This window comes from Rhinatrema bivittatum, chromosome 8, assembly GCF_901001135.1.
Source record: "Rhinatrema bivittatum chromosome 8, aRhiBiv1.1, whole genome shotgun sequence".
Taxonomy (NCBI): domain Eukaryota; kingdom Metazoa; phylum Chordata; class Amphibia; order Gymnophiona; family Rhinatrematidae; genus Rhinatrema; species Rhinatrema bivittatum.
The window spans coordinates 139963085-139984886 of NC_042622.1; the positions used below are offsets into that span (position 1 = coordinate 139963085).

The 21802-nt window shown below is 41.5% G+C and overlaps 1 protein-coding gene across 8 annotated transcripts in view; it reads right to left on the reverse strand.

Annotated features, from left to right (window-relative positions):
* Positions 1 to 1550: 1550 nt before the first annotated feature.
* The window catches only part of PNPLA7 (patatin like phospholipase domain containing 7), a 668718-nt gene continuing 648466 nt past the window's right edge, over positions 1551 to 21802 (reverse strand). For 7 of the 8 annotated variants that reach the window (XM_029614471.1, XM_029614468.1, XM_029614470.1 and 4 more), the window contains 2 exons: positions 21447 to 21553; positions 1551 to 11962 (listed from right to left, as the gene is read on the reverse strand). In XM_029614471.1, the coding sequence (XP_029470331.1) occupies positions 11915 to 11962; positions 21447 to 21553 (155 nt within the window). In that variant the 3' untranslated portion in view covers positions 1551 to 11914. Of the gene's footprint in view, positions 11963 to 21446; positions 21554 to 21802 lie in introns of those variants that run through there. The other variant, XR_003858427.1, reaches the window with a different exon arrangement.

A 21802-nucleotide genomic window follows, 5' to 3' on the forward strand; every position in this document is an offset into this window, starting at 1 on the left:
AAATCTTCAACCGCGGCCGATGGGACTCCGCCTTCGCCTCCGCGAGGGCTGAAAATGAAGGAGGTTAGCGTTGGGAGGTGGCTGCTGCTGCCGCGAGTTCCCGGGGGGGGGGGGGGGGGAAGAGGGAGAGAGAGAGTGAATGAGCGAGCAAGCATGTGTGTTTGAGATCCTGTGTGTGTGAGTGAGAGATTGCATGTATGTGAATGATTGAGAGCCTGTATATGTGAAAGAGAGTATGTCTGTGATTGAGATCCTGCCTGTGAGAGAGAGAGCATGAATGTAAGTTTACCATTGGGAACCTGTATGTGTAAGTTTGTAATTGAAAACCTGTTTGTTTGAAAGAGTATGTGTGTATGATTGAGATCCTTTGTGTGTGAGAGAGATCATGTGTATGTATGATTAAGAGCCTGTGTGTATAAGTAAGAGAGAGATCATGTGTGTCTGTGTCTGATTGACAGCTGGTTTAGGTGATGGAGCATGTGAGTATGTGATTGAGAGCCTGTGTTTAAATGAGAGAGAGAGACCATGTGTGTCTGTGTGATTGAGAGCTGATTTAGGTGAGGGAGCATGTGAGTATGTGATTGAGAGCCTGTGTTTAAATGAGAGAGAGAGACCATGTGTGTCTGTGTGTGATTGAGAGCTGATTTAGGTGAGGGAGCATGTGAGTATGTGATTGAGAGCCTGTGTGTAAATGAGAGAAAGAGAGGACATGTTTGTAAGCATGTGAATGAGAGTCTGTGTGTGAGAGAAAAAGACAGCATGTATCTATGTGATTGAAAGCCTGTGTGTGTGTGTAAGCGTGAAAAGATAGACAGCATGTGTGTAAATGTGTAATTAAGAGCCTATATAAGTGAGTGAGAAAAAACATGTGTATATGTGAGTACTGAGAGCATGTGTGTATAGGTGTGTCATTGAGAGCCAGTGTGAGAGAGAGCGCTGGTATGTGACTGAGAGAGGAGAAAGTTCCAAGCAAACCACCCCACCTCCTGCTAATTCAGAACAATCTCAGGACACCTGGATATCAAACGTTCCCAGGTATGCAGAGCAAAAAAATTTTTGTATCCTTATTATTTTTCATTACTGGGTCTTTGTGTCTGCTATTTTGAAATATTTTGTTGGTATCTGGAAATGTTTTATATGAGTTTTTAATTATTGGATATTCCACTCATCAGCTGTTTCGAAATATGTTCTTTTTGTTAGTACAGTTTTACTGCTGATGATTTTATATTTCTTGATTTGTTTTATAAGGATGTGTGATGTTTCTTTTTTCCTTTGTTACACTGCATACAGAGACTCTGGCTTGTTGCAGTTTCCAATTCAGTTTTTGTCTGCATGCTTCTTGTTATGCGTTTTGGTCTCTTTATTCTATGTTAGGTGAGGGACAGCACGTGATTCAGGTGAGGTTTTCTGCTGGCGTGTAGTTTCTGTGTAGGACTCTATAGCAGCCTGACTTGGTCCGTTTTCCTAATAGGAGATGTATTGGTGTCTTAAGGCCTGGTGTAATATTTTCAGAGACTTATTGTACTTTAAAAGTGTGATCTTACATAAAATGCACACATTTACTTGTATTTAGTTTTAAACATATTGTATGGCTCTCATGGAATTACATTTTAAAATATGTGGCGTTTATGGCTCTCTCAGCCAAAAAGGTTCCTGACCCCTGCACTAGGGGATGTGCCTCCTGGGGATTAAAGGTCATCAATTTGCTGTCAAGTTTGCAGGGGCATCACTCTGATGTCAAAAACTTGGCCCTGCCTTCACTGGTGTGGGCTGCACAAGCTTTTGCTGATGGCGCTTGATGAAATGAACTGCTGTTGCTGCAGTTGCGAAGGAGGAAAATGGTATCTTTGAAACCCTTGGAAAGGGCACCATTGGTAGTATGCCTGGTTAAATGGGAAGAATTGTCTATGTGGCACTGAGGACTGCTCTTCATTGGAGGATAGCAATTGGAGGATCAAATGTTGCTCTTTAATTTATGAAATGGTTTGTCTGACCTATTCCCTAAATAGATTGTCTCCTGAGCAAAGGACATCCACCCTTAGACCATCGGCTCAAAGCCATGACATTCTTTGAGCCCCTATGGCCACAGCTGACTCTCTCACTGCCGTGTCAAAGGACTTCTATTCTGTGTCATAGAAAGCCTGGTGACTCACTTTGTGCTCATCCCCCAAGGATTCCATTACTGCCCTTAGTCTTGATCTTTTCCTGGAGGGATGTTCAAGTAGAAACTAAATTTCATAGCCTTCTTCAAGGCAGACTCCAACATGACTGACTGATGTGGTAATATGAAGATACTGAGCTCAAGGGCCTGCTATATCCTGTACTACAGGTCCAATTTATATGCCACAGGTGCACATGAAGCTGAGGACTGCCACATTATTTGAAGCTCTGAGAGGATTTTGTGGAATGGCAGAGCTGCCATTTCAGACAGGGTCTCCATGACATGCAGCATATTGAAGACTTCTGCTCAAGGATCCTTGCCTCTCAGAACTGGAATTCTGAGTACCTTCCTTAACTTCTCAAGAAAATTAGAATAGGACAAGTCTTTGGAAGGTGATGAATGATTAGGAGGATCTGGCAGAGAATCAGAGGGCAAGCCTGTTGAGCCTGCCAGAGGCTCCAGATCAGGATGGACACTTATCCAGCTCTAAAGAAGTACATGGTGTCCTGGGTGGTGACAACTGAAGGGCCACACTATCTGGGCTGTCACTCAGAACAGGAAGGTGAGGGACTGCCAAGAAAGTAAACTGAGGATGGAGTTGAGGTTGCTAGGCTCCTTCATTTCTAGTGGCCAGACCTGTAATCCAGGACTTGAAGAACTCCATTGCATGGGCTGGAGGTTGTGTCCCTTGGATGGACATTGGAACAGTCACATCCTTCTCCAATACCATGATTAAGTCCTAGTCTGTGAGGTGTCCTCTGAATTCCATGGTGGTGCTCCAAAGCAGACCTCTTGGTCCTGCAATTCCAAGGAGGTAGAGAATGGAGCCGTTGTCCTCTGACTACTAGCTGGAGCACCCTTTAGTGTGGGGTTGGGGAAGAGGTGGGAAGGTAGCATTTCCATCTTCTTAGCTAAGAAGTTAAAGGGACCTGAATCTGGTCAACTCCTATGTGTATTTTTAAATGCATTGATTCGATGTCTTGCTCTTTACAGACTGCACTGATGGAGTTGGGATCTTCTGATGTGTTGGCACCTGTGTTGAATTTATTGACTGCTCCAATGACACTGACCACGCTGAGTGCATCAACAGTGCCAGTCAGGCAGGATGTGTTGACAGCACCAGTCAAGCGAGAAGGAGAGTCAGCAGTGCCTGGAATTGTGCTGAGCGCTGATGGAGCCATTGTGTCAAAGCTACCTGTATCGATGAAGCTGACAGAGGTTCTGTGTGACAGGGTCCCGGATTCATGGAACAGAACAAGTTCCTCTGTCATGCTTGGAGTGTTATGGACTGCTCTGCATTGGCAGAAGCCCAACGCTTCTTGGAGCCACTCAACCCTGAGCCTAATTTAGGAGGCTGAGCAGCATAGCTGGACTCACCTCCCTGAGAACCTGCTGAGGAAAAAGAGTGGTGGCCTTGGAGCTCAACCAACTTATATGCCCAGTTCTTCTGGGTCCTTGGACACATTTTACCACATTCCTAGAAGTTTGTGGGGTGATGGTAAGGGCCCAAACACTGACAGCAAATATTTTGGCCATTCTGAACCCACTTATGGTGGGTTTCTTTGGCATTCTTGCAGATTTTTTTTTTTGCCTTTTCAAGTAGTACTGAAAAGTGCTGTTGTTGGGGTTGCCTGAGACACTGAGGCAGAAAAAATAGATGCAAAAAAACTTGCACAAGTTGAAAGTGGAAGAGAGAGAAAACATCAGAATGGCTGTGTGGTCAGAACATGACTGAGAGGGCTCACAAGGCATTGCTTGCATGGAACTTCTGCGCATGCTTAATAGGGCATAAAAGAGCGATAGAGCTAGAGAGAAGGGTCCGTTTGGTGATGGCAGATTACGTCATCTACATGTTATGGCTAATTCAGTCTTCTTGTTGATGGAGAATTTACAAAACAACTTAAAAGGAACCAGGAGTAAATTAAAGACACTGAAATCAGCAGTTATCAAGGGAGTGTAGTATGTTCAATGGGAGTGTGGCACAATATGAGTGCCACTGGTGGGTCACTGGCAGTGTTAAAATCTTTGTATCGCATGGGCAGGTAACACACTGCTACTCAAATCCATACTAGCAGGCTGTTGAGAACCTCGAAGCACATCCCAATTGCTTCATAGTTTTTAAAAAGACCGGTACTGTGTGCAATGTTTGAAAAGCAGTTTGACTAATGATAATACTTACCCTGTATAAAAATAAGCATGAATTATTATTCCTTGTTAAACTCATTAAGTAGCTGCCATTCCTGCACACACCTAAGAGCAGCCATTCTGTGCCAGCATCATAAAGTGTCACAGGTTACATCACAAACAAGTTTGATTGCTTCATGGTGTTACCTATGGCAATGTTTTTCACCTTTTTCAAGCACAAGGTACACTACCTTAACAAAACTATTGTATGGCATAACAGCCTCTACACAGCAAGTAGTGCAGACACAGGAAGAACTCATATGGCCAAAATAAATGCTAGGGAAGTAATGAAAGCACCACCAGCATCTCTTCCAAATTTTAAAACAAAGGAAGAGATAAGGGCGAATACACGCATGAACCCATCACAATGCACCAGCTCTCACAGAAGGGAAATTGATATGATGTGGGCAGCCAGCTCACACTGCTACTGCTGCTCTCAACCCTCAAAGTAGTCACATCCAGTGCTCAGTGCATGTTCTCCCTGTCTCACCCAGCCTGGGGATAAGACAGAGGCTTGAAGAATTCAAAGATGGGGAAAATGAGGAGCTGCTGTATGCACCATGTATGCTGCACAAAGCAGGTGCCAAATATCTGGACTTTGTATGCTGCCTATTAATTGCCAAACCTCTGGGATTCATGCTGCAGCTAGGAAGAGGAGGCATGCATTATTACCTATCTTCTCAGAAAGGAGTTCCTACAAGTTTAAAAGCCACTGCTGGTGTCTCTTGTTGCTGCAAGAAATTGAGAGCAGTGCCCAGGTGCTAACCTGGATCTGAGCATCAGGTAGTAGGGACACTTCTGTGGCACACCTGATCAAGCCTGAAGGCGTATTGTTGGGAAACACTAACCTATGGAATCACATAAAATGCATGGACCAATCAAATGAAAGTCTATGTGATGTGGTCTGTGACACCTGTTAAACAGGCTGCTCTGGGGAGAAAGAATTGTAGGCAAGCAGCTCTAAAGTTCTGTGAACACAAACTTAAAAACACCATTTTAGAATTTTAAGTGGTATGTGCTATCATTTGCCTTGCACACCATGTGCAGCTCTTTCGCATTTTAACTTGCAGTATAAACACACGATCAAGAAGATGTGGCACGAATACATTATTAGAGAACATGGTGCTCAACAGGCAAGTGTGGCATGTCCCATAAAATACAACAACATATTGCTCAGGGTAGCAGTGTCATGGCCAGTGCCATATATCCCTATCATGTTTTCTGCCATATTTAACATTTTACAATGTAAAAGATCCTCTGAGGGATCTTGAATAACAAAAAACACTATAACACATAGTTTACGTAGTATATAGTCTAAGTTAATATCAAATAGGAGTGAAATGAAACAGCATTTTGTAGACTAAGTTGACACTTTCCCAGACTTTAAATTGAAAACACCATTTATTCATGTGGACGGCAATGATGATAATGGTTGTAGGGTTTGAAAGCTCATTTTCAAAGGGAAACTCCTTGGGGAGTTTCCCTTTGAAAATCCCACCAGTGCGCTCATTGCAGGTACAAAGTATGTACCAGAAAATACAATGATTTGAAAATGCTGTAACTGTGCATATTGCCCCTTTCCCGACCTGTTGATGCCCCTTTTTTAAAGTGGATAAAAGTGTGGGCCTTTGCCCTCATTAGGGGAGGAGAGAAGACAATAATCCAAATATGTTTTTACATGAGTAAACATGCATTTGCCTGTGTAAAATGCTTTGATAATTGGACCCTTAAAGTGTTTCTCTTGCCTATATTGGTGTGTCATCTTCCTTAAAATACATGGAAATAAAAATCCCAGGTAGACATTCCAGATCAATGTTCCCTTCCTGAAAGCCACATCAGATATTTCATGCATTCAGTTCTGCTGTCAGATTTGTCTGTCATTAGCCAGCAGGGCTATGAGCTCAGTAATAAAAGAACCTGAGGCATTAAGGGGAACATCTCAGAAGGACATCCTCAATGCTGTTTTCTAAACATCAAAAGTATGCATGTATTTTTGGTTTCATGCACACAATTACCTGCGCAAAAAATGGGACAGTTTTGGGGTATTCCGGGGAGGGTCCAAGAATAAGTTGCTATTTTATAAGATTTATGCAAATACGATAGGTAACTTATTTGTGCAATTTTACACCTGATAATTATCTAGTGCAATTTGTTGCATGCTATTCCTAGGTGGGAGCTCGGGGTGAATTGGGGTGGGGGAATTTCAAGATGAAGTACTAGGAGGGTCTCGATAAATTGGAGATGGACTGAATAAATTCTGATGTCTATATTCAAAAACCTTTTAGACAGATAGCTCAAAAGGAATCCATCTAAATGGCAAAAATAGGCATATTCAGTCACATATCCAAGTAAATTATAGCCAGATAAGTAGTAATCCAGCTATAATTTAGACGGCTAAAAAAAAGAGCATTTCAGGGGAGTTCCGGGGAGAGGTTGAGTTATCCGGCTAACCTAGACAAATATCGCATATATCCGGCTAAGTTAGTCGGAGGTTTCCGAGCAGGTCTAAAGTTATCCGGCCTTGTGTGGCTGGATACCTTGCTCCTTAACCGGATATCTTCAAAAGATATCCGGGCAAGTAGCGCTTTTGATAAAAAAAAAAAAACAAAAGAAAGAACTAAAAGAGCCTATTGCCCAATTTGCTCTCTTCCCTCACTTAAGCAAGTATATTCAACAGGACATTTATCCCACTGCATAATATACACTGGCTAACCAGGCCGGATAACTTGTCCACTGAATATTGCCTCTCTCTTTTTTTCACACAAAAAATATAAGCGCATATATTTATAAAATAGAAAAAAGTGCACACTTTCAGTGCATTGCTAATATTTGCATGTATGTTGGGGGGTGGATATATGTGTATTTTATAACTTGCATGGACCAGATACGTGCAGGTTATAAAATACTATAGTAGATCTCTGCATGCCTATATATGTACATACATGGGGTCGCACAGAGTTGTTTGAAAGTTACCCTCACAAGTAGCAACAAATACCAGATATACCCTGCATGGGTTAAAAAAATCTTCTTTCAAGTTATTTTTTAAATGGTTTGGGCTGTCCCTGAAAAAGTTTTGATTCCTGGGAGCAGCCATGTAAAGAAGAGTATCGCTACACTGTAGACTGAATTGGCTCATTTTAACACTAATTGTAAATATCTCATACACAGAAAGAACCAATCAGATATTTATTTATTTCTACATTTTTATATTCCGAAAATTTCAAAACCAACCAAGTGACGTAATTCCTACCCTGTTCCAAACATGGCTGCTCCCAGATATTCAAAGGCCCTACAAAAAGGGAGCCTACTTTAACGAATTTCAATTATAACAAGTAAGGTATTATTTTCAATTATGTGAACTTTTCACATTTTACACAATGCAAAGTAGGTAGACTTTCTTTTTTCAATGTAGAACTTTCTTCCTGCCTCTTTGGGCTTTCAGCTCAATAGAAACTAGGGCTGGGGCCTGGTGCCATAAATCTTCATTCCCCTATTTTACATTCTTTTTTTGGTTCAGGAATTGCAGTGATAGTCCTTTGATAGGAATCCTGCAATCACAGACTGAATCCAGCCAGTAGGGGTCGCCACTGTATGATCACTGGCTCTCTCCCCACAGGGGCTATGAACACTGTCTCCGCAGCATCCGTAGGCCCGCTCAACCTGGGGAATGAAAGACCTGAGTAGGGTCCTTCTGCATGGTACATTAAGACTCCCAATAAATGATACATGGAGGTGATGTAAAAGTATATAAGTAAGAGGTCAGGTATCCTGTGGACCTCCAAATAGCCATCTAGTTAAGAATCCAGTGATAACCGTGAGGACCATTCCTCGCTGTCACTAGAGAGAATAAGGCTTGGGAACAATCCTCTGTAGCAATAGTCAGCAATAGGTTACAATAACCAGCTGGGTCTGACCTGTACCTTTTTACAGTTGCTAATACTTTTCTCTTTATTTAATAAATGTATAGCCTGCTTATCTACCATTCTTATTTTGTTCGCAGCCAGATCTTTTTCCAGTGGAGATGTGCATTGCACTGCCCTATCACCAACTGCTTGTGCCTTGGACTTGCACTGGAAAAAGAACTACATCTTTGTCAAATGCTCCATTTTACTGAATGAAGTTTCTGACTTGGAACTGGCCTGCTGCAATCCTATAAGAAAACAAACTGTCATCTGAGTTTCTTTTCCTCAGCTGAATTTCACATGGTCACACACACAGCACTGCTACCTAAATCATGTGATGTTTTGTGCCCTCCTGTGGAAATGGGGTATGCATGGTAATATAGCTTAATATTATTTTTAAAATTAAACAATGTGAATTGATATTATGCAAAGGCTATGGGGAAGAGGGAGTAGGCAGAAACATTTTTCTTGGTAAATCCCCTTAAAGAGAGGCGGCAAGTTGTCATTGTGTACAGGATAGAAGATCAATGTTGCACCATTTAAAGAAAGGTTAATGTGAAAAGGTAATTAAAAGATAGTCAATTATTTTTGCCATTAAAAGTAATTTCCTTGCATGCACCTTTTGTAAAGAAAAAAAATCCAATCGCACAGTTAAGCGTCCTTGAGAAATTCAGCCGCAGGACCCAACCTAAACTCAAATATTTGGCTGTCAGTTGCATGATCAAGGTGTATGATGGCTAGTTCATGATTTCTAGACATTCATAGCTGCCTGCTAGGCCAAAGTACCGTTAATCATTTAGATTTTCATCATGAAGTTGGGCTACTAGCATAGGACTAGTCTTATACTGTCAAACATGGATGTGGTCACAATTTAAATATTTACCCTGAACTGGAGACAAGAATGGAAACAGCCACTAATTTATCCCTGATAGCGTGGCATTTTTGTAACATGGTTATTAGTAATATTCTTTGGGATATATCAGAAAATATTTGTGTCTACATGTAAGAGCAGGGTTTTTTCATCTTCCCTCTGTTCGCTTCTGTTTTGTCTTGTCCTGAAAGATTCACATCACTGTGTTTTAGGAAACATTTTTTTCTACATGCAAAAATCTTGTTAAAATTGAACACATGCAGTGAATGAGACACATTTAGCAGTCCTCAAGATCCAATCTTCTGACTGGCTATGTGGTAAAATGGAGGTCTATACAAGAGTCAATATTCAAAAGCCATTTAAATGGATAACAAAGATATCAGTCTAGATGGAAAGTTCTGGGATATTTAGCCAGTTATCTGGCTATATTTTAGCTGGATAAAAAAAAGGGTGTTCTGGGGGCGTATGCTTCCATTGCAGCAGCCTAGCAATAGCAGAAGCTCTGGGTCTGAATCACGGTAGGACGCTATCGTGATCTGAACAGAAGAAAAAAGCCAATTTAAGATACCAAGAGTGGGGGGAGAGTTTAGAAAGGAAAGGGTTGCAATGGGCTGTAGGAAGGACAGGGGACCTGGAGAGAACATTATGGAATTAAATAAACAAGAACTGGGTGCAGGGGGTAGGGGAGGGGAAGAGACCAGACCGACTCCCAGTCCTAATAATTTTTTTTTTTTTACATTCAGATGGGGCACTTTGGGGAGGAGGTGGCAAATTGCCCTGCCTTTGGAGCTCGGGTGGGAGGGAGGTGGGGGACTAGTTTGGGCTTGTAGGCCCATGATGTGGGTTTTTTTTTTTTTTAAAGGATCAACACTTTACTGGCTATATAGCCGGTTAAGTATAAAGGTATCCAGCTAACCACAGCTGAATTACTATACGTAACCGGTAATATTCAAAAGAATATCCGGTTATGTTAAAGTTATCCAGCTAAAGTTAGCTGGACAACTTTAATTGGGAATATCCAGTGAGACGTTTATCCCATTGAATATCCAGAACAAGTTATTCAGCTAACCTTAGCCAGAATACTTGTGCACTAAACGGCCAACTTAATATTGGCCTCACAGCATTCTGTGCAATATAGGAGGCACACATGGCTAGCAATAGTATTCATCCTGTGTCAACAAAAATCATTAAGTTAATCATTTAAAAAAATCCAGAAGGCTACTTCCTTGCAATCAAATCTAATATGTGATGTCATATCTGACATTCTTGCCAATTTAGGTGCTCAAAGTGGAACATGCAGAGGAGTTACTGAGAGAATTTTACAATATTCTATCCAGAGGTTATTGAACTAACCCGAATGTACATTTCATTCATCATTCAGTGTACATGGTGCTCTATTGTAATGGATAACAAAACTGCAGGGTTCTACAAAGAAGGGAAAATGGGATTTAATTTAAAACTCTAGTATTTGTAAATGATTTCAAACATATTAATCCCACGGTACCTGGTGGATTACTCTGATCACAATGCCACTTTGCAGCATGCTGGCTGACAGATTATTAATTTGCTAGTTTCTTCTGTAGCACAAGTTTAAAAAAATCCTTTAGGAAAGGAAGGTGGGATAATATGAACCCAGTCCTTTCCTAATGGCTCTAGGGAATGTCTTTATTAGCACATTATGACTGGCATGCCTTACTCAACTGGAAGATTTATAGCCAAGATGTAATTGTTTTCTGGCTTCTGGCTCTGACACATGGTGGCAAAGGGTTAACAGCTCAGCTTTAAGTCAAGACTCTCTCTTGCAAACTACCACAAATGAACCTCTCTCACACTGCACAAGCCAACCTCACCTATTAGGGGGAACTTCTCCCCATTTTCAGTTAAAGTGCGCAGTTCACTCTCTGATACCTCACAAAACAGTTAACGTGATACTCACATTTGCATAAGGATCACATTTTTGGCATCTAGTGCAATCAGAAGAGATTCAATTGCTATTTTCAGTCACATGGACTGTCTACTCAGCTGCCTATTTCTTAGAAGGAGAATGTGCAGGTTGGTAGAATAAGAGTCTGAAAAATCAAAGCAGCAATGATTTGCTACTTGAAGCAGCATCCTAAAGTCCATTCTTAAGGAGATGCTGCTGCTTTTGTCTACAAGTCTCTGCTGATGCAGCACAGTCAGGATCAAATATCTCCATTAAATCATGTCTGGCAGTATCCTTTTAAAGAAATGTAAAAATGATGACTGGTCAGTAAACTATTTCTTTGACAGAAGCTGGATATTACTACCTGCATCATGTGGTTTTGAAATATTGTGAGCAGAGGGACAGCTTCATCTTAAGAAAAGATGGAATAATCTCTGCTTATTGCTGAATGTGAATTTTGCATATACATATTTTTCTTTAGTATGAGCAGCTGTTTTTAGATTTTATTTTTCAGACTACACAAACAGCAATGGAGTGGAGAACACTTTCAAACCTTAGATTCTAGAAAAATATAGACTAGATTGGAAGACAAACACAGACACACACACACACACACACACACTCATTAGCCTAAAGGATCCATGTAGCATAGGCTATCACTGACATACTAACATGAGCGTTTTCGTTTTTTTTGTCCAGAATGACTGAAGAGTCTTCACTTGCAATTATCTTGGTACAGCTTGACTGCAACCAGTTAGGATCGTGAGATAGAAGGTTGCACTTAGTACAAAATCGCACTGCTGCAGAAGGAGGGCCAAGATGTTTTCTTTATTGCATGCAGTCCATCTGTGCTCCTGGGAAATGTTGGTTTTCTATTGCCTTTTTGCTCTGATATGTTTCATAAGCTCAACTTCTTCATCCTGAGGGTGAAACCAAGAACAAGTATAGATAGGTACAAAGCTACCATACAGATTCCAACGCTACTAAGCGGCCTCAGAATTAAGACTCATTTTCTGATATCTTTAAGTGTGTCTATGCATGGTGTTTCCCATAATCCAGATAGGAGCATACATGGAATTTTAATAGCTCTAAATTTGAGTATCACAGTAGCAAGAGATACAGTAAGCTGGTTATCACTGGGACAATCCATGCATGAAAGATCACCACTCAACGTCATCCATGCACTGCCAAGATTTAAATGCTATTGGTCAGTCTAAAAACAGTGAACATAAAATCTAAGATAAAGTACTGTATGTTTTCTGTCCCAAAACTTTCTATTTTCCCTTCTGCTTGTCAGGAAAAAGCAGCTATGACAAGATTGTCAGACTCATTGCTAGCATTAACTCTAGATTACCTTTCTTGTTTGCCCTCCATGAACTGAATTAGTTTCCTATCAATATCCTAAACTCCATCCACTGATTACGTTTTGTATAAAAATCTTTTCACTACAAAGCAGAGAAAAAACCCTACATAGCAAAACAGAATTTTCATTCCTTTTGTGAAAATGATTGAACACATCTGGTAGCAATGCATGACCTGTTTATTACTATGAAACTCCCACGCAGTGATCATTATAAGGGCTCATTAGCAGCATAACATTAATGAGGACAATTTTCAAAGTGATTTATGCATATCAATTAGCTGTCTGAAAGCTGCCCTCCCTCAATGTGACTAAAAGTCTGTGTGGTGTTTCATGACGCACGCACTTTTAGCCATATTGAGAGGAGATGCTCCTGGAGACATGTTCAGGTCGGGAGAGGAACGTATTCAAGAAGATGGCATTTTCAAATCTTCATGTGTACTTTTCCAGCAAAACTCAACCTGCAGAAAATGCATACACTTTGTACCTGCAGCAAGTTTCTAAGCAAAATATATGTATATTTCCACTTTGAAAGCTGGTACAAAACTCATGGGTAAAAGTTTGAATATTGCTCCTAATATTGGCACATAACAATGCCCAAATACCAGTGCGTAACACCTAATACTAAGTGAATGTGGTGATTAGAGACCTTGCTTTTATGGCCAAAGCGGTGCCTGAGAATAGTGAAAACACCCAACTGAATCCCTGAGAAACGTCCCTAACAGGAGATTATTCCTACTGACCATAGACCTACAGTACAAGGAATTCATCAGGCAGGTCACCTCTGAGCAGTTGAGACTGATCTTCATTTGAATAAAATGTAAAAGTTAACTGCAGCATGATGGAAGATGCTTCTGTGCTGACAAGGCCTGCTACAGGAAGATTTAGTCTACTGTGTATGTATAGGGATGGTAACTTTCAAAGCGGTGTATGGGCACACATGTACGCATGTTTGTCGGCCCACGTCTAGGGACATGGCTATTTTATAACATAAAAAAAAAATTATGAATTCAAAAAAAGACCTGTTATATGGATGTCAATTGTCTGAGTGTACCTTCATACGATGCTGTAAAACATGCAGCTATCGTGACTGTGAAGCCTGTGTATAGGCTTTAAAAATCATTAGGTACCCCAGTGTTATTTATTTATTTATTTATTTTAAGTTTTTCTATACCGGCATTCACAATAGATATCGCATCATGTCGGTTTACAATTAACAAGTGGATAGGTAACAAAAAAGGTAAAAACTAATATTTATCTTAATAATAATAATAATAATAATAATAATAATAATAATAATAAAACATTAAACAAGAGAAGGCTAAGGTATGCAGTTACAATAAAACAAGGGAGTAATACAACTTGGAGCATAGAAAAGAAGCAGGGGATTAAATCGAAAGAACGTAAATGCCAGTCAATGTGCTTAAGGCATTAGTGAATTGTGTTTATGATGTAGGAATATTAATTATAAGGTAGGGAAATTAGTTGCCGTGAATAAGGCAAAGTCTGAGTGCTTAGTTAATGATGGAGTAGGTTCAGTTTAGTTCAGGAAAGGCTTTCATGAATAGCCACGTTTTGAGTCTTTTCCTGAATGTGGGCAGGCAGGGTTCCTGTCTCAAATCTGGTGGGATGGAGTTCCACAGTGTTGGTCCTGCAGTGGAGAACGCCCTGTCTCTGGTGGTTATGTGCCGCATGGATTTGGAGTGTGGTACTTGTAAGGTTTCTCTATAGGACTCTCTGATTGGTCTGTTGGATGTAAATTTTTTGAGAGGAATTTGAAGGTTGAGCTGAGAGTGTTGGTGTATAGCTTTGAAAATAGTGGTTATGGACTTATATATGATTCTGTAGTGAATTGGTAGCCAGTGCAGGTCTTTGAGGATTGGTGTTATGTGGTCTCTTCTCCGTGTGTTAGTTAATATTCTCGCAGCCGTGTTTTGAACCATCTGAAGGGGTTTCGTGTGAGATGAGGGGAGACCTAATAGCAAAGAGTTGCAGTAATCTAGTTTAGAAAATACTATTGATTGCAGAATAGTTCTGTAGTCATGAAAGTGGAAGAGAGGTCTTGTTCTTTTTAAGACTTGGAGTTTGTAGAAGCAGTCCTTAGTAGTTTGATTTATGAATGCTTTTAGGTTTAACCTGTTATCAAAGATAGCTCCCAGGTTTCTTACTTGTGGAGTTTGTAAATTGGGTGGGGGATATGAGTCAGTGTTACTGTATTCAGATGAAATTAGGAGGAGTTCGCTTTTAGAGGAGTTTAGTATTAGATTAAGGTTGGAGAGGAGTTCATCAATTTTTTTAAGACTAGTTTCCCAGAATTCTAGGGTTTTGCTGTAGGATTCTTTGACGGGGATGACTATCTGGACGTCATCTGCATAAAGAAAGTGTTTAAGGTTTAAATCAGTTAGCAGTTGGCAAAGAGGGAGCAAGTAGATATTAAAGAGCGTTGGTGAAAGGGAGGAGCCTTGTGGAACTCCCGTAGATGAAGGGTAGTGTTGAGATTCTTTATTGTGAATTTTGACTTTGTATTTTCTGTTCCCTAAGAACGATTTGAACCACGATAGTGCTGTTCCTGTTATTCCGATGTTTGCTAATTGAGTTAGTAGGGATGAATGGTTAACCGTATCAAAGGCCGCTGAAAGGTCCAGGAGGATCAGTAAATAAGTGTGACCTTTATCCAGGCCCATGATGAGGTAGTCGGTCAGGGAAATTAGTAGTGATTCAGTATTTAAAGCTTTTCTGAAGCCATATTGGGACGGGAACAGAATTTTATGTTCCTCGAGGTAGTCTGAAAGTCTGGAGTTAACTAATTTTTCCGTTACCTTAGCTATGAATGGGAGATTGGATATAGGACGGAAATTGGTAGGATCTTTAGGATTTAAGTTGGGTTTTTTCAGAAGCGGTTTGATGGATGCAATCTTCAGGTCGTCTGGGTAGCTTCCTTGTGCTAGGGAGCAGTTAATGATGTCTGTCAGAGCATTGGAGATTGTGTCTGGTATTAGCAGGAGAAGTTTGGATGGGATGTGGTCTAATGGGTGAGATGAAGGTTTCATTTTCTTTAATGTAGAAAGTAACTCAGTAGTAGTGATGGGTTCGAAGGATTGTAGAGTAATGTCTTTGTTGTGGTGGAAGTATGTGTTGGATGGCGTTGAAGTGTTGGTTCTCAGCTGTGTTATTAGGTTTGAGATTTTGTTGCTAAAGAAGAGGGCCAGCTCCTCTGCTTTTTCTTGAGCTAGGTTGGCAGGGATGTCAGGAGTCGAGGTTTGCGTTAGGTTAGATACATAGGCAAAGAGGGCTTTGGAATCAAAGATTATGTGATGGATCTTCTGTGCAAAGAAATCCCTTTTTGTTTTTAATGTAGCGCTTTTGTATTGGTGGAGTGCGAGTTTGTAGGCAGAGAGGGAGGTCTGTGTTGGTGTTTTCCGCCATTTGCTTTCCTTCTGTCGGAGGGAGTGTTTTAGTTTTTGAAGTTCTTCTTTAAACCAAGGTTGTCTTTTGGAGGTGTTGTGTTCGAGTTTTTTTGTTGCCAGAGGACATAGCTTGTTAGCTGCTGATTCTGTTATCTTGGACCAAGAGTGGAGGGCTGAGTTGGGTGAAGAGATGTCTTTGAGTGAGAGTTCTGGGCCTAGATGATTGTTTAATTCCTCGGATGAGCAAGATTTCCTGTATATGAATTCCGGTTGTGGGACAGGTTTTCTGCTTGTTTGTTCTAGCATAAAGGTGGAAGATATTAAAGTATGGTCAGACCAGGGAACAGGTTGGCATTTGGGAGGAGTTGATTGAGAGATGCTAGAGTTTACAAATATTAGGTCCAGGGTGTGACCTGCTCTGTGGGTAGGATTGTTTATGATCTGCTTGAAGCCTATGGCTGACATGGCGGTTAGGAAAGATTCGCAATTGGTTGAGAGAATGGGGTCGTCGACGTGTAAGTTAAAGTCTCCCAGTATTATGGCGGGATGCTCCAGATTTAGGTAGGTTGTTGTTAATTCTAGTATGGGTGATGCATCGGATTCTAGAAGGCCTGGGGGAGCATAGATTAGAAGGATTTGCAGACTGTCAGATTTGAAAAGGCCTGTTTCTATTTTAGAAGGAGAGTTAATTGGGAATTGAGTAATTTTTAGCTCTTTTTTGGCTGCTAGGAGGATACCCCCCCCTCTTTTTTTCTTTCTGGGAATGGAGAAAATATCGTAGCTATGAGTTGGAAGTTGGTTTATTAGTGCAGTGTCCGTGTGTTTAAGCCATGTTTCCATAATGGCGCAGAGGTCAGGATTTTTGCAGCATGATGGAAGATGCTTCTGTGCTGACAAGGCCTGCTACAGGAAGATTTAGTCTACTGTGTATGTATAGGGATGGTAACTTTCAAAGCGGTGTATGGGCACACATGTACGCATGTTTGTCGGCCCACGTCTAGGGACATGGCTATTTTATAACATAAAAAAAAAATTATGAATTCAAAAAAAGACCTGTTATATGGATGTCAATTGTCTGAGTGTACCTTCATACGATGCTGTAAAACATGCAGCTATCGTGACTGTGAAGCCTGTGTATAGGCTTTAAAAATCATTAGGTACCCCAGTGTTGGAATGCAAACTTTTGTAGTGCTCACTGTCCACTGTGCAATTGTTGCTTAAATGATCACGTGGATACTGTTGCAATATTCACTTATCTCAAATTTGTAGTCGGTCTTGCCTCAGCCGACATCCTGATGTTTCGGAGGCTGGCTCCTTCTTCAAGGGCTGGATGTGCGCAAGAGAGACCCGTATTCCAGTGAAACATTAGATGTTGTGACAGTGAATTTGATTACTGTGCCAGCAATGTTCAACTTGTTAAGTTTGTTTAGCGGTCCGTGAAGCTCCATGAAAGACAGGCGGCTGCTCCCACGACTCTGTGCTGGCATGTTATATTGTTCGGGTTTATAAATTTAGTATTTTATAACATATGCACATACGTGCGTGCATATTATAAACAGCCTGACCGCACGCACTTGTGTGCTCAATTTTAAGTGGGTGCATGCTTATGCGCGCAAATACCACTTCTACCATGTAAGTGAGGAGATTGTAAAAGAAACGCGCAACAATGCCATTTCCAGTTTTCTCCAGTTTGCCCACTCAAGGGCTAGGGCTTCCAAACCCCTCTAGTTTAATAGCCTCCTTTCCCCCCTGTTAGCCCTGACCTTTAAATCTCTGCTGATTTGCCTAGATTTATTTTGTTTTATAAGTTACACATCATCCATAGCAGAAGTAAAGTTATGCGGCAATCCAGCTGGAGCACTGAGAGGAGAAGATCACCTTGCTGGTGGCTGAAAGGAATCAGTAAGTTTTGCTTGGGAAATGTTTTTAAAGTATTAGGGAGAAATTACTTACCTGATAATTTTGTTTTCCTTAGTGTAGACAGATGGACTCAGGACCAGCAGTTGGAGACGGAGTCAGATTTCAATCAGCCTTTTAACTTCACTTCACAAATTCCCCACACCTCATTGAGAGTTTGATCATTCCCCTGTAGGCTACTACCAAACATATAGCGAATATACTAATACATTTAAAGGACCCTAATCAGACACATTCCTACTCCCATAGCAACCTAAAACTTAAGTAGGAGCTTAAAAAATCTGAAATGAAGGCAGCAGTCCAGCAGCAAGAGGGGGGCCTCTCAGTCTTTTGCATCAAGTGTCACATGTATGATTTTTTTACCCGCCATTGAGAAGTTATATATGTGCATGCGATGCAAAGAGCTCCTGTCTCTCAGGGAACAAGTCCGACCTCTGGAGGCTAGAGTGGCAGACCTGGAGGAGCTGAGGGAGACAGAGAGGTATATAGATGAGACCTTCAGGGACATAGTAACCAAGTCCCAACATCAGACTGGCAGCCCTGGTGCTGCTTGGAGGAGGAAGGTCTCATGATCGGAAAGCATCAACCTGGTGCAGCAGGAAATGATCCTGTAGCAAGGACCTGCTCTCCAGGTAGTGCACTGTCCTTTCACACTGAGGATGTCTTTCCCAGGGCTACTGCCCAGGAGAGAAGAGTTAGATTGGTGGTCATAGTTGGTGATTCGATTATTAGGAATGTAGATAGCTGGGTGGCTGTTGGGCGTGAGGATCGCCTGGTAACATGCCTACCTGGTGCGAAGGTGGCGGACCTCGCGCGTCACCTAGATAGGATTTTAGACAGTGCTGGAAAGGAGTCGGCTGTCATGGTACATGTGGTCACCAACGACATAGGAAAATTTGGGAGGGAGGTTCTGAAAGCCAAATTTAGGCTCTTAGATAGAAAGCTGAAATCCAGAACCTCCAGGGTAGCATTCTCTGAAATGCTCCCTGTTCCATGCAAAGGTCACCAGAGGCAGGCAGAGCTCCAGAGTCTCAATGCGTGGATAAGACGATTGTGCAAGAAAGAGGGATTCAGTTTTGTAAGGAAAGGGGGAGTCTCTTCCGAAGGGATGGGCTTCACCTTAACCAGGGTGAAATCAGGCTGATGGCGTAAACCTTTGAAAATGAGATTGTACTAGTTTAAAAGCTGCTCTAAGGGGAAAGTCGACAGTTGCTCAGCAGCGCATGGTTCGGAGGGAGGTATCTTCAAAGGATACTAATGACACATTAGAATTAGGGCATCCCAAAAGTGAGGTTCCAATAATAAGAAAAGTAGTCCAAGTGCCTGTAATTAAAAACTCACCTGAGCTAAAAGATTCCAATTTATCCCTATCAATTAAAAGCAGAATGAAAACACAAACAAAAAACACACTTTGAAATGTTTGTATGCTAATGCCAGAAGTTTAAGAAGATGGGAGAATTAGAATGTATAGCAGTGAATGATGACAGACTTAATTGGCATCTCAGAGACATGGTGGAAGGAGTATAACCAATGGGACAGTGCTATACCGGGATACAAATTATATCGCAATGATAGAGAGGAGCATCTGGGAGGCAGGGTGATGCTTTATGTCCGGGATGGCATAGAGTCCAACAAGATAAAGATCCTGCATGAGACTAAATGCACAATCGAATCTTTATGGGTAGAAATCCCTTGCGTATGGGGGAAGAGTATAGTGTTATGGGTATACTACCATCCACCTGGCCAAGATGGTGAGACGGGCAGTGAAATGCTAAGAGAAATTAGGGAAGCTAACCAAATTGGTAGTGCAGAAATAATGGGAGATTTCAATTACCCCAATATTGATTGGGTAAAATGTAACATCAGGACATGCTAGAGAGATAAAGTTCCTGGATGGAATAAATGACAGTTTTATGGAGCAATTGGTTCAGGAACCAATGAAAGAGGGAGCAATTCTAGCTCTAATTCTCAGTGGAGAACAGGATTTGGTGAGAGGTATCTGTGGTGGGGCCTCTTGACAATAGTGATCATAATATGATCAAATTTGAATTAATGACTGGAAGGGGGACAGTAAGCAAATCCACGGCTCTAGTGCTAAACTTTCAAAAGGGAAAGGACTAGAGGGCACTCCAAGAAGTTAGTATGTAGCACATTTAAAACTAATCGGAGAAAGTTCTTTTTCACTCAACGCACAAATAAACTCTGGAATTTATTGCCAGGGGATATGGTTAGTGTAGTTAGTATAGCTGGGTTTAAAAAAGGTTTGGCTAGGTTCTTGGAGGAGAAGTCCATTACCTGCTATTAATCAAGTTGACTTAGAAAATAGTTACTGCTATTACTAGCATCAGCAGCATGGGATATACTTAGTTTTTGGGTACTTGCCAGGTACTTGTAGCCTGGATTGTCCACTGTTGGAAACAGGATGCTGGGCTTGATGGACCCTTGGTCTAACCCAGTATGGCATGTTCTTAGGGGACCCTGGTGCGGGCCTCTGCGCGTAGGTATTTACGTGCAAATTTCATTGTTAAAATCCCAGAACACCTATACTCTGCCCAGACTGCACCCCACCTCTTTTGGAAAACTTTTTATTTGTGCGCACAGCGGCATGTATGCGCATATCTTGGCGGCTTTTAAAATCAGCTTGGTGCATGCCAGCCCAACATATTCGCACATCCCTATTTGATGCGTGCGTCAGGCTTTTAAAATTCACCTTTAAATTAGCATTTCTCAACCTTTTAGATGTCAAGGAGTGGTTTGTAGACCTCCTAAAGTTATGTGGGCTGGTAGAGATGGGGAAGACTCCTGAAGAGTGGGGTAGGAAGAATTGTCTCGTATGGCTTAAGTCTATGAACCGTGGAGGGAGTGTATGTACTCCCTCCTCGGTTCAAGTGCGGTGGAAGGAGTACATACACTCCCAGCCGCTTCAGGAGTCTACCCCAGCCTCAACCCAGACCTCCACCTAATGCTCTAATTGCAAGAAATGACAAAAGAACTGTGCTTCTTGCATCCAGAGCAGGGGAGGGGAAAAAATAAGGTCTCCCCTCTCCAGAGGATAATGTAGCCAGGTTCCAAATACACTTACAGTGGTGGCAGTGGGGATGCTGCTCTAGCAGCCTTTGCGGCTGCATAGCCAGCAATCCCTTGGATTTTTTTTTAAGTATATTTATTGGGTTTTATCGCAAGAAATACAAACATACAATGAAAATGCTGCATTCATTGCTGCTGTGTAATATAGAATGATAACATTCATAAAAACCTTGAACGAAATGCTACAGCACACATCTTGCTTCTTTATTACCACCTCCCTCCCCATTCAGTAATGCTGCCAGACCTGAATTATTTGGTTTACGTCCAGAACTGGGGGCAGTCTGAGGTTCAGCTGATGTGCATGTTTAGTCTATCAACCCGAGCAGCTGTTCAGTGCCAGCAATCTGTCCCCGCACCCTAGAGCAGCAGCACTGCAGGGCCTGGAGTGAAGCCACTATCAGGACATTTTGATCCAGTGCTTTAGGGCAGGAGAAAATGCCCCACTAGTGGCAGCAGGTGTCTCTGCAGTTGCAGTACAAGTCTGCTCCCTCCTGCAATGACTGCCACTCTGCAGACTGTCAAAAACACTGCTGGAGACTGCTGCCGGTCCACAGACCAGTGGATGAAAAAAACTGTACTAAATCATACTTGTAGGTGCTTTCTGTCTGTATATATAGAGTACAAGGTGCTTACGCTGTCAGAAACCTCTTCACTTGGCTTGCTGAGAAAATTAGCATAATCCTCTTTCTGCAAATCTTGGTTTTCTTCCTCCTCATACTCTGTCTGATAGTCGGATTCATCTGACAAAATGAATAAAGAAAACTCATTTATCACTGGTTAATGTAAATAAAATACAGTAAAAATATTAGCTTTTCAACACACTGTAATCCTTTCCACTCTTTCCTGACTTGTTCTAGTGCTAATGTGGAGAGATGGCTAGCAAGGAGGAGAAGTTCAGTAATTACATGTCTTCAGCCCCATTAGGTATTTTACCTCTCGGGCTATGAAGCCAGTTTGGAACCTGTTCCTTTGTGGTGCAGACTCATGCC